The 12,677-nt window shown below is 35.6% G+C and overlaps 1 protein-coding gene across 1 annotated transcript; it reads left to right on the top strand.

The window, feature by feature from the left end:
* Positions 1-347: 347 nt before the first annotated feature.
* On the top strand, positions 348-12,562 carry LOC117123043 (cyclic nucleotide-gated cation channel beta-3-like). Its single transcript, XM_033268862.1, has 15 exons — positions 348-439; positions 1,187-1,299; positions 3,799-3,951; positions 4,369-4,589; positions 5,075-5,125; positions 5,758-5,918; positions 6,435-6,563; positions 6,651-6,792; positions 7,305-7,464; positions 8,057-8,154; positions 9,052-9,135; positions 9,481-9,590; positions 9,806-9,952; positions 10,083-11,341; positions 12,420-12,562. Exons 1-15 carry the CDS (start codon positions 357-359, stop codon positions 12,521-12,523), a joined length of 3,015 nt encoding a protein of 1,004 aa, XP_033124753.1. The 5' UTR covers positions 348-356; the 3' UTR covers positions 12,524-12,562.
* The last annotated feature ends 115 nt before the right edge of the window (positions 12,563-12,677 follow it).

Below are 12,677 nucleotides of genomic sequence, written 5' to 3'. Positions count from 1 at the left end.
ATTTCAATAATAATATTAATAATTAAAAAAAATAAAGCAATTGAGGCTTTGTTGGAAATTGAAATAAGATTAAAATCCATTTTTTTACCGCGCATGTGTTGATGGAGAGCATTAGTCCACTATTTTTAACAACACAGATTTGTACTGTTTTAAGAGTACAAAAAGAAGTGCATAGGTCCTATAGTTTGTAGGTCGAAAACTTTGTCCAATGAACTATTGAAACCAAACCCTGGAGACACACCCCTGATATCTGTTGATTTCTTGGAGAATAAAAGCTAAATGAAATAGCTTGAGTGACAGATTCATATTTTTAAACTGTGACAAAAATTTTCATTCTTTTACAGAACTCTTTAGATATGTCGCAGCTGCCATTGCTTAATGCTTGGGCGGGGAAGCACTCGTCCATCAGCAGTATCAACAGCAGCGAGGGAAGTTTCAGGTTAGTCTGAAATTAACTTAGGCCTATAATCTAGTTTTGAAAAATGGTCGATTTCAAATGGACATGGTAATTCTCTGCAGTAGAAAAGTATAGAACTTACTTTAAAAAGCTGACAATTTAAGTGGAGATACACTAATCTAAATTATTGAGACCCGTTACCGGGAATTGAGATTATTTTATCGAAGTGGAGCTGTGTTCGTCTTCCAATTCCATCGTTCCGGGTTCGATACTACAAGAAATTATTTTGATTACAAGTAATTATTTTCTTTGCTAGATAGATCATTATTATTAACTTATAGGCTAGATGGTGAATGAATGAACGAATGAACAAACGGACGGATGGATGGAACTGTGGCCTAACTTGTCCTACCTTGTAATCCCAGCCCCGAAACCTGACTCAGAAATACCGGGTTGGTGTCCGGCGGGGGATAGTTTGCACCATACAGTTTCTAACTTACGTAAAGTGTCTAGGGGTCTGTGATCTATTAGGCGCTAGAAATACGGTTTCATTATCATTATTATTGTTATTTATTATTATTATTATTATTATTATTATTATTATTATTATTATTATTTTTATTATTATTATTATTATTATTATTATTATTATTATTATATACCGGTAATTATATTATATTTATACATATATATATATATATATATATATATATTTATATAAGGTATAAGTTAGATATATTTATACTGACTGTTGAAGTGCTGACCCATATTTCTGATAATTGTTGACAGCCTCGATTGTGAGGAATCTCAGAAAACCGAGCGATTTCGTCAAATCTTCAAGACAGTTGTGAACAAAGCAAACAAGATGAGACAAAATAAGGTGCATCCAGAAGCATTAGAAGGTATAGTGCATAATCGAATAGTTAATATTGTAAGATGTAATACAACGGCTCAATTTAATGTTAAGCCAATCCTTGCGTTTACTACTATTGAGTACCGATGTCGGGTAAGTGCACCTTTTGCTTGTAGGCCTACTTGCCTTCTACTAACTACCCACGCTCAATATTTTGAACATGAAAGGACATGACATTTGCTGACGTTAAATTGATAGAATATTAATCTGATTCCGAGAGGCCGGGGCAACCGAGACAAGTGCCGGCCGGGGCCCGGCAGGGGCCCCCGATTTTTTAATAACATTTTTAAACGTATACATTCATGTGTTTTAATACGAGAATTGTAAATAAAGCGTTTTTCGATAAAATCTGGTAATCAATCGCTTCCCGATTAGTTTTCTGCTTTTCACTTTACTTTTTCCGTCTTTTTCTTTTCTTTTTTTAAAATTTGAATTTCCTTCTTTTTTTTTTTCTGGGAAGCGCATAGAGGCTCTAGCAGTATGCGCCATACAAGCACAACTAATAATAATTTGCAGCCGTCCAGAGGTGCCATAATCATACATATTCTTACCTCACCTTAGCCCCAACCATAATGGGGCTGAGGTAGATAGACCATCCATCTGTGAAAGTCCTTCTCTGGGGCCCATTTTAAATTCCTGGATCCGCCACTGTAAACTTTGATACCTAGGCCTATGTTATGGATCTTTTCAGCACGTTTGAATGAAAGGAAGGAGCTTTTACTTTTCATGTTTCTATACTTTATTTTTCATGACCTGGTGAAATTAGGCACTCTATATTGAATTAGTCATTTAATCCGTTAAAAAGTCGTAGCTTTCGGGGGCGGGGGCCCACCAAGGATCTGCCCCACGATCCTGTTGGTGCCCCAGACCCCCAACCAATGGGCCCGTTCGCGATTTTTTTTCCCGTACGAAACATTTACATGAAACTCCACTCGGGCCGTCTCGGCTGAATCGACCCGAAAATCTCATTGTAGATTCAGGAGGTCAAAAGGTCATCAACAGATAAACGTCTACAAAACAACTTCTGATGGAACGTCGCTGTCTAATTCTTAAAAATACATTGATGTTACCATGTTAATACTGGGTCGTTTAAAATGACATATAATATTTGATTAAGCTGCACGAGTAATGAAAAGTGTTATTTTAACTTGAGTTATATACTATGACAATTTAAATTTTTTAGTTAGGCCTGGGTTTTGCATAATTACCTAGGCCTACAAGTACTAAAAACGCTTTCTGGGAAAAGCACAAAGAGTAGGCCTAAGGAAAAGCGCGTGTTTCTTCATCACTGATCAAATGAAACAGGGTGTCAGTTATTTTCAAATTGGCAGGTTCTTGATTACAAGGCTAGACCAATTACATGTAATGTCGAAATGATTATTATTATTATTATTTTATTATTATTATTATTTATTATTATTACCTGTACGTTAAGGGGAACTCAGACTGGAGGAATTAGAGAACAATTTAAAAAACGACGTTAAGGGGAAATAACAGAAGATATTACCCTTGGGCTAGTTATTATTTATAGGAGGTTCTTCATTCAAGCCTAGGCCAAGGTAATTAATACTGAAATTATTATTATTATTATTACCTGTACCTTAAGGGGAACTTAGACAATGGAGGAATTAGAGAACAATTAAAAAAACGACGTTAAAGGGGAAATAACAAAAAAGATATTCCCCTTGGGCGATTATTATTTATAGGCCTAGTAAATAGTACGGTATCTGTAGGTTCTTCATTACAAGACTTAGTCAATGTAATTAATGCTGAAATGATTATTATTATTATTATTATTATTATTATTATTATTATTATTATTATTATTTAACATAATTACATTACAATGATAGTTTGGACAAGTTCAATAACGCCGGAATGGTATATTATTTATTTAATAATATTTCGCTTATGCGCCCTATTTTTCATTTAATGCTTCAATTTTGTCACATTTTTCCCCCAAAAATTTCAGTCCATGAAGCGTGACTGTTGGTGTCAGCCTATGACCACAGGCCTATATAAGGAGGGGCATAGGTAAGACCTCAGCCTGTAGTTAGGCCTATAGTTTATCCTCTTTCTCTCCAGCCTTTGGTACTACTGCACCTATCTACACTTTATAACAGGAGGTACTCTGTTGTTGTAAACAATATACTAACATAATAACATCCAAGGAGGTCACAGTTAGTTAGTTACACACGTACATCCCATAAATCCGTGAGATTTCATAGGCCCACCGTAGGTAAACATAGAAAGAGCAATAATAGTAAAACTCGAGCGTCACGACATTGCGAAGTGTCTGCTCTTGTTCCTCGTATCGTACTCACTCGTGTCAATCCGAGATGGCCCGAGTGAAGTTTCATGCAAATGTTTCGTACGGAAAAAAAAATCGCGGCCCGTTCAATGATTCCAATGATTCTTAAATAATGTATTAATTGTAATTAATTACGTAATTGTATTAATTAGGTACGATCCTTTTCCCCAACTTTAGTTCCTTTATCTAAGAAACGAAAGAGATTAGATTCATTTGCACCCAGCAGTTGTGTGGAAGAGACTGTGTTGGAAGTCAGCTTCTTCTCAAAGAAAATCACAGTACCAAAATGGTTGAAAAGGTTGAAAAACATGAAGTCCATCGATCCATCAGGTATGCAGAACCAAGATGATCCACTGATGTAAAAACGGCTTTTATGAAAATTCACTACCATGATAATACTGTACTTGATTTTGAAATTTCAATCTCAAACAAGTGTATTTTTCAATCAATCAATCAATCAATCAATCGATCGATCGATCGATCGACCGATCAATCAATCAATCAATCAATCAATCAATCAATCAATCAATCAATCAATCAATCAACCAACCAATCAACCAATCAATCAATCAATCAATCAATAAATCAATCAATCAAACAAACAAGCAATCAAGGAAGAAAGCAATCAATCACTTAATAAATAGATAATTCAATCAATCAATTAATCAATCAGTCTATTAGGCATCAATCAATCAAACAAACTATTAATCATTTACCTATTATGTCATTCCACATCTTGTATTACAGGATCGTTCTGGCTAACCTGGCTGTTTGTCGTTTCTATGGCGTTCGTATACAATGCAATCACCATTTTCCTACGAGGAGTGTTTGGCCACGACAATGATGCTATTGACCAGAAGAAAAGTTCTAATTTGTGGCTGGCCTTTGACCTAATATTTGATTTCATATATCTTCTGGACATTTTATTTAGGACGAGATTACAGTTCATTCATGGTGGCATGTATGTGGTGAGTTTATAGGATTCAGTGTCAATAGCTATATAATCAAGAAATATTATCAATATTTGAATTATTTTTATGTTTCAAAAAATATGTGTGTATTTCGGTTTTGTAGGCAGATCAAATATGTCGGTTGTATCGTATGCATACCAGGGTATAAATGAAGCAGATCTATGTACTTTAATTGTAAAATATAGGCAACGTGTATGTGGCGACACATGGTTCATTTAATTATTTATATTTTAGGGTTGGGAAAATGGTTAGCTACCTGCCTGTCTCTTATACACATCTAGATGTGTATAAGAGACAGAATACGTATATGTGAGCACTGTTTACTTATTTTGTTTTATATGTATGTGTTTGTATATATATACACTATATAACATATATATGTATGTATGTATGTATATATGTATATATGTTCATACAACATATATATATATATACTGTATATATATATATATATATTCTGTGTATTAATTTTTAATTTACAGGAGGATAAGAAACTGACAAGAACAAACTACTTCAAATCAAGAAACTTCAAGGTATGACACGAAAGTATTTAGTGACGTTTTAATTATTAATGTTATTATAGACGTAAGCCAAGAAACCCTTAAACACCACCCCAATGTCGCATGGTTGAGCCTTGCCCTATCTTCTATACCTGTAAAATAATAGGATTTTTCTCGGACCCATAACTTCCCCATACCTATTCTTATAAATAAATAAAATTTCGTGGTGTTTTATCAACTCTAAGTATATTTACGAGGCCTATGGAATGAAGATTGATTTTCAGTCGTGAGGAAAAATTCTGTGCTGTCACATGATTTGAACCAGGAACCCTGGAATAGAAAGGCTAGCATCTAACCATCAAACTACATCTCTATTATTACCAAATGATCTCAGTCGTTAAGACAGTCTTAAGATTGTACGTCATAACCCCTTGACCACGAAGGCGTTGTGGAGAACCCAGCGCCTGTAGAATTTTATTTTCTTTAATTCTTTAACGTGTCTGACGACACAATTTTGATATAGCACTAATATCGTATGTGACTTGTGTGCCAGAGATCTATAAGACACCTTTTATGCATTATTTGCTGGATCTCGAATGTGATATGTAATAATAATTATTAACAAAAATATTTTCGTAATGCTTGTAAATATTATTCTTGAATAGTTGGATCTGGTCTGTCTGCTACCCTTTGACCTTTTCAGTAAGGCCTTTACGGACAAAAGATATGTGGTGTTCATCCGACTTCCACGTCTACTAAAATATCATTGTTACAATGAGTTTGTGAGTCGCTTTGAAAACTCATCTAGCTTTGCCGATGCATTTAGGTAATGTTCCACTTGTGATGAAACTTTTTACAGTAATAGACATGTGTTACAGAAATGATATATAGTGTGTTTTTTTGTCGTGTTAAACAATGAAAGTGAACATAACTTTACAAACCAAACTAGCACACACTTACATTTAACTACAAGATTCCGTTCTCGGTGTGACTACAGTACAGTATTACGTTTCCTCAGTGTGAAGCATTAGAAGTTCCATGGTCGTACACACATTTCTTGAGTTGAAGTTTCATTTGTCCAATTTTAAATGTTATAGTTACTGTCCGATTCATTTTCTATTTATTGAAGCTTGTGCCAACGTTAGCAAATATCCGCTGAAATGTAGTACACTTCATAAAAATTATATAATACAATAATGATAATATTGTGAGGGCTTTTATACTGTACTACAATAACTATGCATACCAGGGTATAAATGAAGCAGATCTATGTACTTTAATTGTAAAATATAGGCAACGTGTATGTGGCGACACATGGTTCATTTAATTATTTATATTTTAGGGTTGGGAAAATGGTTAGCTACCTGCTGTACATGATTCATCTCAACACGTGCTGTTACTATGCCGTCTCCCTCTACGAAGGTCTATCAAGTAACGAATGGGTGTACAACGTTGATACAAATGCCAACCCGTATGTATACTGTGCACAAAATTAATATAATGTTTGTAAACATCATCACCATATATAACTGTTTATTAAATATCTTTGTTCATTCAGTTACATCCGGTGCATGTTCCGGGCAACAAAGACACTCATCACCATTGGCAACCTCCCCGAGCCTGTGACAGATCTTGAGATCGTGTTTATGAATATTGATTTTGCAATTGGTATATTTGTGTTTGCATCGATCATTGGTCAGGTGGGTTTTAAAAAATATTATTAAACACAATCTTGATATTTTAATAACAAGGCTTATACGCAGAATAAAATTGCATGGTGTTCCATGAACAATTAAGTTATGTGATGAATGCGAAGTGTCGGAAATGGTGGTAGTGAGAATTGTGGATGGTAGCTGTGACGATGGTGGTTTTGGTGGGGTTAACAGTAAGGATGTGGTTGTGGTGGTGGTGGTGATGGTGGTGAGAATTGTGGTGCGGAAGATGGTGGTTGTGGTGGGTAGGCCTATGGTGAAAGTTACTGTTTTCATATTTTTACTAATACAGGTTTCACTCCAATATTAAAGACCACTTCTGGGACTGGGGTTCCAATGGTTTTTGGCAGCTTTGGTCTCTAATTAGGATAATAAAGATAAAAGACATTTGTTAATTTGGGACCACATATAAGTGGTCCTTAATTGGAGGTGGTCTTTAATTGGAGGGGCTTTTAATTGGAGGGAGACCTGTATTTTCATAATATACATTTTTTATTCAGATGCGTGATATCGTTGGGGCAGCAAGCGCCACCAAGGAGCGGTTCCGCCAACGAATGGATAACACCATGCTACTACTACACAACTGGAAGATACCAGAGCATGTACAGAAGAAAGTACGTATGTGGTACATGTATAAATGGGATAATGGAGAACTTATAGGTACGTATTCCTAATACAGGTTTTTACACAGTTTTTTGTCTCATTAGGTATAAAAAAATCTTCTCCTTTGACATGTTCCGTCTTGCAACATTATGCTTTCCACTATTTTGTTCATTTTTTTCTGTAAAGGGCATGATGTTTTGTGAGGAATATAATGTTGTCCTTTTTAGTTATTCTTTTGTGCGTTCCAGTTGATTTTTGGTCTTCTACCCGGTCTGTTTATTTCCTTTTTGACTTGTAATTGGTAGAAATAAACTATGTTATTTTATTCTCACTATTAGTCTTATTAAGGCCGTTTACGAATTCATTCGCGCGAATCGAAAATATTCGCCATATACGCATGCACAGTTCAATTTTAAATTGCACATGCATGTATGGGTAAACATTTTCAATTAGCGCGAATAAATTCGCCTAGTGGAAAACGGCCTTTAGACCTAAATTAGTGAAGGGGTTTTTTGGTACTCATGAAAAATGAACCATTGCGTCGTCCATAGAGTATAGAGTTTTTCCATCATGCCTAATGAATAACATAAATATAAATAAATATAAGTAAATATAAAAATTTGATTTTATTTGATAAATATTTTTGCAGATGAAGCAGATATTCTCTCCGGGGTTCCATTTAAGATGCAAACGGATATTGCCATTCATGTACATATGGATACATTGACCAAAGTGTCTCTGTTCCAGGTACGTACTGTTTATTCACACGTGGAAATCAATTATTAATAGGCACATTTCACAAACTTACAAAATTCATGATTACGTAATACGAGTATTTTGAGGGGTTTTTTTTCTGATTTCTGGCAAATAGTTTTACATATTATTTATTTGCAAGGTCGTAGATAGGCCCTATTATAACCAACTTTAAATTTGGCATCGTAGGTAATGTTCAAATTGTTCTATCCGTTTAACGAATATGAATGCGAATAAAATGCGTAGGTCTTTTCTGTGACAGATACGACTCAAACTTTCTAAAAATTATGATGTAGAAATGTTTGGTATCTGTGTATACGCAAATACCACTTTGATGAAAGGACTCAAACTGTAGATTACTTCCGAATCTACCCGAGATCATTCGCCAGCAGCCTACATCCCCTGAACTGAAATATCACGTCTTCTTGAATCCGCCACAGGATAACGTTATAAATAGTGATACTTGTGATTATGATTTACTTTTTGCCAATGATTCATGTCGTTTTTTCTTTGTCACATCATGTTCGTATGACTGTATTTTTGTCCAAACGTATTGTTTCCATTTTTTCCAGTCTGGCACCACACAAGGTTATTGCAATCTTCTCCGGCATTTTTATTCTTCCCATTACTTTTATATAAGTTATTAAATATTGTTATATTGCTTTATATGTATAACTATTACAATGAATACTAATTGTTTTTTTAAAATATTATGTAACATTAGAAGGAAGTAAATAAATGTTCTTTTGAATTTGAATTTATATTAAAATCGTATAACCAAAAGATTTGGTTCAAAAGAAAATGTAAATCACACTAATTATTACTCTCATTTAATTAATGTAATTTCCCAAAAAAGTGTAATGTAAACATACATGTATTATTTACAATTAGGACTGCGATAAAATGCTACTCAGGGATCTGATGCTGAAGCTAAGACCAGTTTTATTTCTTCCGGGAAACTTCATCTGTCGGAAAGTGAGTGAACTATCACAAAATATGCAAATATACAAATAATGTATCAAAAGTTTAAGATATGTGCAGTATGCCTACAGTATATTTTATACTATATCTTTTAAATATTTAAATTATTTATTACAGTTATTATTAAAATATTTACCAGAAACACTAATATTTTTTTAATTAAAAGAAAGTGTTGTAGATTGGAGAAAAGAGGTATTGGTGGGCACAGTTCCAAATCTAAACAATTGATCGCCTAGTCAAAAAGAGGAGTATGCCTTTCATTTGCTCTATATTTGTAACTGACTTTAAATTTCATTTCAAAGCAGCAACAAATGTATGTTTGCCATTTTTGACTTACAGGGTGAAGTTGGTAAAGAAATGTACATTATTAAAAGTGGGCAGGTCCAGGTACTTGGAGGAGGAAAGGTGCTTGCAACACTACATGCCGGCAGTGTCTTTGGAGAAATAAGGTAAGTTTAGGCCTACAATGATCATTTTCAATTCATGTCAGAGCTTGCTTACATCTCTGATCAAGCGAACGAAATGCACGTGAACGGCTAAAACGTTAAAACTATAAGAATGAGAATGCCCAAACCCTCTGGTACCATAGGTCTTCGATTAGCACTGCACACCTTATAGTCTGGTGATGATGTGGTAATAACTTTATATCTCATTTTGTTGTTAGCCTGCTAAGCCTGTCTGGTGGAAATCGGCGCACTGCTGATGTTTATTCACCGGGTTATGCTAGCCTCTTTGTCCTGGATAAGGAAACACTTCATGAAACGCTGGTTAACTATCCAGAAGCTCAGGAACTGTTACAGAATAAAGCTAAGTGAGTTAAATTCTGATTACCGGTTCTAATAATTAGGTTAACCTGTTATTAATATAATCATTATTATTATTATTTTTACTTTATTGTATTGTTACAAAATACTTCAATGTATTTTTGTTTATTTCGGTAGGGAAATCCTCAGGAAAAATGAAGAGAATGGTGTTGGTTCAAAAAAGAAGAAGCGCGGCAAGTCATTGATTGCTGAATCTATACTCATGGATAAAGAAAACAACCCAAGATTTTTCAACGCTGTTCTACAAGTGGCCCGTGAAAATAAACTAGCGTCAACGGTCTTAAAAGGCAGCATGTCATCTAACGTAAGTGACCAGGAAGACGATTGGGAGCTTGGAGATGAAGAGGCACAGGACCATAAGGACTCAGTTGTACAGGATGGAACAATCAGAACAATCAGTGGTGGAATGCCTAAGTGCGAAGAACCTAACGTTGTTGTCCACCAACCCCCTACAGGAATAGCTTGTGCAGAGGAATTGGGAAGCCATACAGGAGACCATACTGAAGATAAGCGTCACACAGTAGAACAATCTATCGGATGCAAGGCACCCTCCTCGGTCCAGGACCAAATGCAACAGTCTGAAAATGATAAGAAAGAAGAAGATTCCCCACCAATTGAAAAGGAACAGTCCAAAAAATCTAAAGAAACTAATAGGGAAAATTTCCAATCTGTGGAATTTGAAAAATCTTATAAGGGCAAAGAAATCGAAAAACCGATTTCTACTACACCTGTTAAAAAAGTGCAGTCTATCGTCTCTGAGGAGACCGAGAAAGACGTCTTTCCATCTTTAGCTGAACAAATCATTGGGACCAAAAAACTCATGAAGAGTGACTCCACAGGTACTCAGATTGAGAATGAATCGGCAGGCACTCAAGTCAAGAGCAAGTCTAGTTCAGAATGCACTCAAGTCGTGACTCAGATTGAAGGTAATTCTGCAGCTATTCAATCTGAACGAGATTCTGATGCCTCAGATTGTATACCTTTAAGAAAAAACTCCACACACATTGAAATAGAAGCATCTTTACCAGAACAAGTCGTTGCGGCCAACGGATTTGAAAAGAGTGACCCCACATGCACTGGAATTGAGAATGAGTCTGCATGCAGTCAAACTGAACACGAGTCGATATATTTTGCTCAAAATCAAAGTAGGCCTAATTCGGAATGTACTCAAATCGAGACTGAAATTGAGAGTAATTCTACAAGCACTCTGACTGAAAGGGAACCTGCAGCAACAGATTGCAAACCATTACGAAAGAGTTCTACACACATTGAGATTGATGTATCAAAAGACTTCCTAATGACTGAAGGCAAAGAGAATGATGATGTAGAGGACAACATAAAAGAAAATATGACTGGAAACTACTTTTCCATTGGTGGTGAGATTAGTTAACTTACTCTCTATCAACGATGCAAATTATAACAACGGCCGTATTCGACTGGTCGTTCTTCGTTAATCCACGCCCACCTGCGCTGTGGTAAAATCCTACTCAACGAAGGCGACCAGTAAAATACTCGACAGAACAAAATGGCTGCATACTGTTAGCGCGATACACGCTGCATAATCAAGGCTGCTTCGGATTGTGGCAGTGTGGGTTTTTCGTAAAAAAATGTTTCCATCCAGTTTTTGAATTCTGTTAGTCTACAATTATTTTTTTATTTCAATGTGGGTAAATATTGAAACTTGAAATTTAATCTAAATTACCGTATATTAACTGACCAATCGGCCATATTTTTTTGGTCACGTGCATAACTTAACGCTGATTAACACATTCTGGTTACGTTAATTTTCTTTGTCAACGAAGTCTATTTTACGAACCAGTCGATTGAAAATAATACTTAACGAAAATTCGTACTAAACGAAAATTCGTACTTAACGAAATGGACCAGTCGAATAAGCCCATTATAAGAAAGGTTATTCTTGGTTAATGTCCCCAGTGATCAGTGGCGGCGCCATGTATTTCTGAAAAAGGGTTTAAGGTTCTCAACAGGGGGCTCAAGGTTACCGACAGGAGTCCACACCCACTCCAATCCCTCCATAGTTGGAACAAATTTTAAGAATAAGTACCTGTATGCCCGGAAATTGCACTCTTTTAAGTAGTGACCCCACGGCCGTCCTGTTTTTTCCGAAGGAAGTTCCTGTGTCCACCTGAACTCCTCTGCCGCCATTTCCAGTGATGCAGAGCCATCAAACGTTGCTTCGAGAGGGATTCTGGCACTGGGAAGAACATAAGACCAAAGATTGACTGATATGTTATATATTATTGATATTAATCTTTAATCCTCCAGTCATCATGGATGCATCTTACAGCGTCTATTCCTGTGCCATGCCTCTCTCCTGTACGTCTTCCAGCTCAATCACATGCCCTAAACCGCCTAACATTTCGTTATTTCTTTAAATTGATAGTCTTATCTAAATGTCCATCAAAGATTTCGTGTCTTGCATCTTGTTCACAGACTATACAGCTTCCCCTGATACCAAATGCTACCGAGTGATAGAAACTGAGTTAGAAAATCAGACATCTGGGATGACAGAATGCATTGAAGCCGACCAACGGTAAGACATTATTGTTCAGACTCAAATTTTTCCGAAGTTTATGTAAAGATATAAATATTCACACGGGAAAATGGTAAATGAAGAAGAATGAGCAATATGTATTTTGCTCACTGCCTTGTGAACCCAACTGGCAATCATGTATATATATATATATATAT

Source organism: Anneissia japonica, unplaced genomic scaffold (assembly GCF_011630105.1).
Source record: "Anneissia japonica isolate Jap-2015-1 unplaced genomic scaffold, ASM1163010v1 scaffold2999_len715162_cov194, whole genome shotgun sequence".
NCBI lineage: Eukaryota > Metazoa > Echinodermata > Crinoidea > Comatulida > Comatulidae > Anneissia > Anneissia japonica.
Note: the sequence above shows the minus strand (reverse complement) of the source record. Positions and strands in the feature narration are given on the sequence as shown.